Raw genomic sequence first — 1,230 nt, 5'->3', positions numbered from 1 at the left:
ATCCAACCAGCTAACCAACCATCCAACCAGCTAACCAACCAGCTAACTAACATCCAACCAGCTAACCAACCATCCAACCAGCTAACCAACCATCCCACCAGCTAACCAACAATCCAACCAACTAACCATCCAACCAGCTAACCAAACATCCAACCAGCTAGCTAACCAGATAATCAGATAACCAACAATCCAACCAGCTAATTAACCAGCTAACTAACCATCCAACCAGCTAACCAACCATCAAACCAGCCAACTAACCACCCAACCAGCTAACCAACAATCCAACCAACTAACCATCCAACCAGCTAACCAGCTAACCAAACATCCAACCAGCTAGCTAACCAGATAATCAGATAGCCAACAATCCAACCAGCTAACAAACCATCCAACAAGTTAGCTAACCAGATAACCAGCTAACTAACCACTCGACCAGCTAGCTAACCAGATAACCAGTTAACTAACCACCCAACCAGCTAGCTAACCAGATAACCAGCTAGCTAACCAGATAACCAGATATCTATCTATCACAGATCATCTCTATGTTCTACCACATCCAGATCTGTGGTTTTCTGCCTTCTCGCCTCCCTGGTTACAGATCGAGAGCTACATCAGGGACAGCATGAAGACGGACATGGCTCACCTGCAGCAGAGCGCCATGCACAACCACACGGCGGCCATGTTGGAAATGGGCACCAGCCTTCTCTCCCAGACCGCAGAGCAAACACGCAAGCTAACTGACGTGGAGACTCAGGTGGAAGACGCTGCTGAGCGTTTGTGTTTCTGCCCTGGTGTGAATTTGTGCTTTTTGACGAAGCTGCTGACATCTCAGACTTTTATTTTACTCTGCCTGCATGTTTCAGCAGCTAAAGTTAAGACTTTTTAACGCTAGCTTGAATTAAATGTAAGATAAACATAAGGAGTGTCTGGGGATCTTCACTGGATGACAGCTAGCTGGCTACCACCGGTATGCTAGCTGCTATTAGCCTCAGCCGGAAACAACAGCTAGCACATGATCTTTAAGGCTAATTCATGTTTTAATGAGTTCAAGGTATTTCAAGGCCTTCATTTTAGACGTTTTAAGAACCTGCAGACATGTTGTACACTGTGAACATATGGAAATAAAATTATTCTGACCAGCTGAACATGATGGAAAAACATTAAAACAGTTAGCGTGGAGCTAGCTACGTACTTAGTTAGCGTGGAGCTAGCTACGTATTTAGTTAGCGTGGA

At 45.1% G+C, this 1,230-nt stretch overlaps 1 protein-coding gene across 7 annotated transcripts in view; it reads left to right on the top strand.

The window, feature by feature from the left end:
- The window catches only part of angpt1 (angiopoietin 1), a 20,268-nt gene that overhangs the window by 3,008 nt on the left and 16,030 nt on the right, over nt 1–1,230 (top strand). For all 7 annotated transcript variants that reach the window (XM_017307311.1, XM_017307308.1, XM_008422961.2 and 4 more), the window contains exon 2: nt 596–751. In XM_017307311.1, coding sequence (XP_017162800.1) covers nt 596–751 — 156 coding nt within the window. The remainder of the gene's footprint in view (nt 1–595; nt 752–1,230) is intronic.

Source organism: Poecilia reticulata, linkage group LG11 (genome assembly GCF_000633615.1).
Source record: "Poecilia reticulata strain Guanapo linkage group LG11, Guppy_female_1.0+MT, whole genome shotgun sequence".
In the NCBI taxonomy this organism is placed as follows: domain Eukaryota; kingdom Metazoa; phylum Chordata; class Actinopteri; order Cyprinodontiformes; family Poeciliidae; genus Poecilia; species Poecilia reticulata.
Note: the sequence above shows the minus strand (reverse complement) of the source record. Positions and strands in the feature narration are given on the sequence as shown.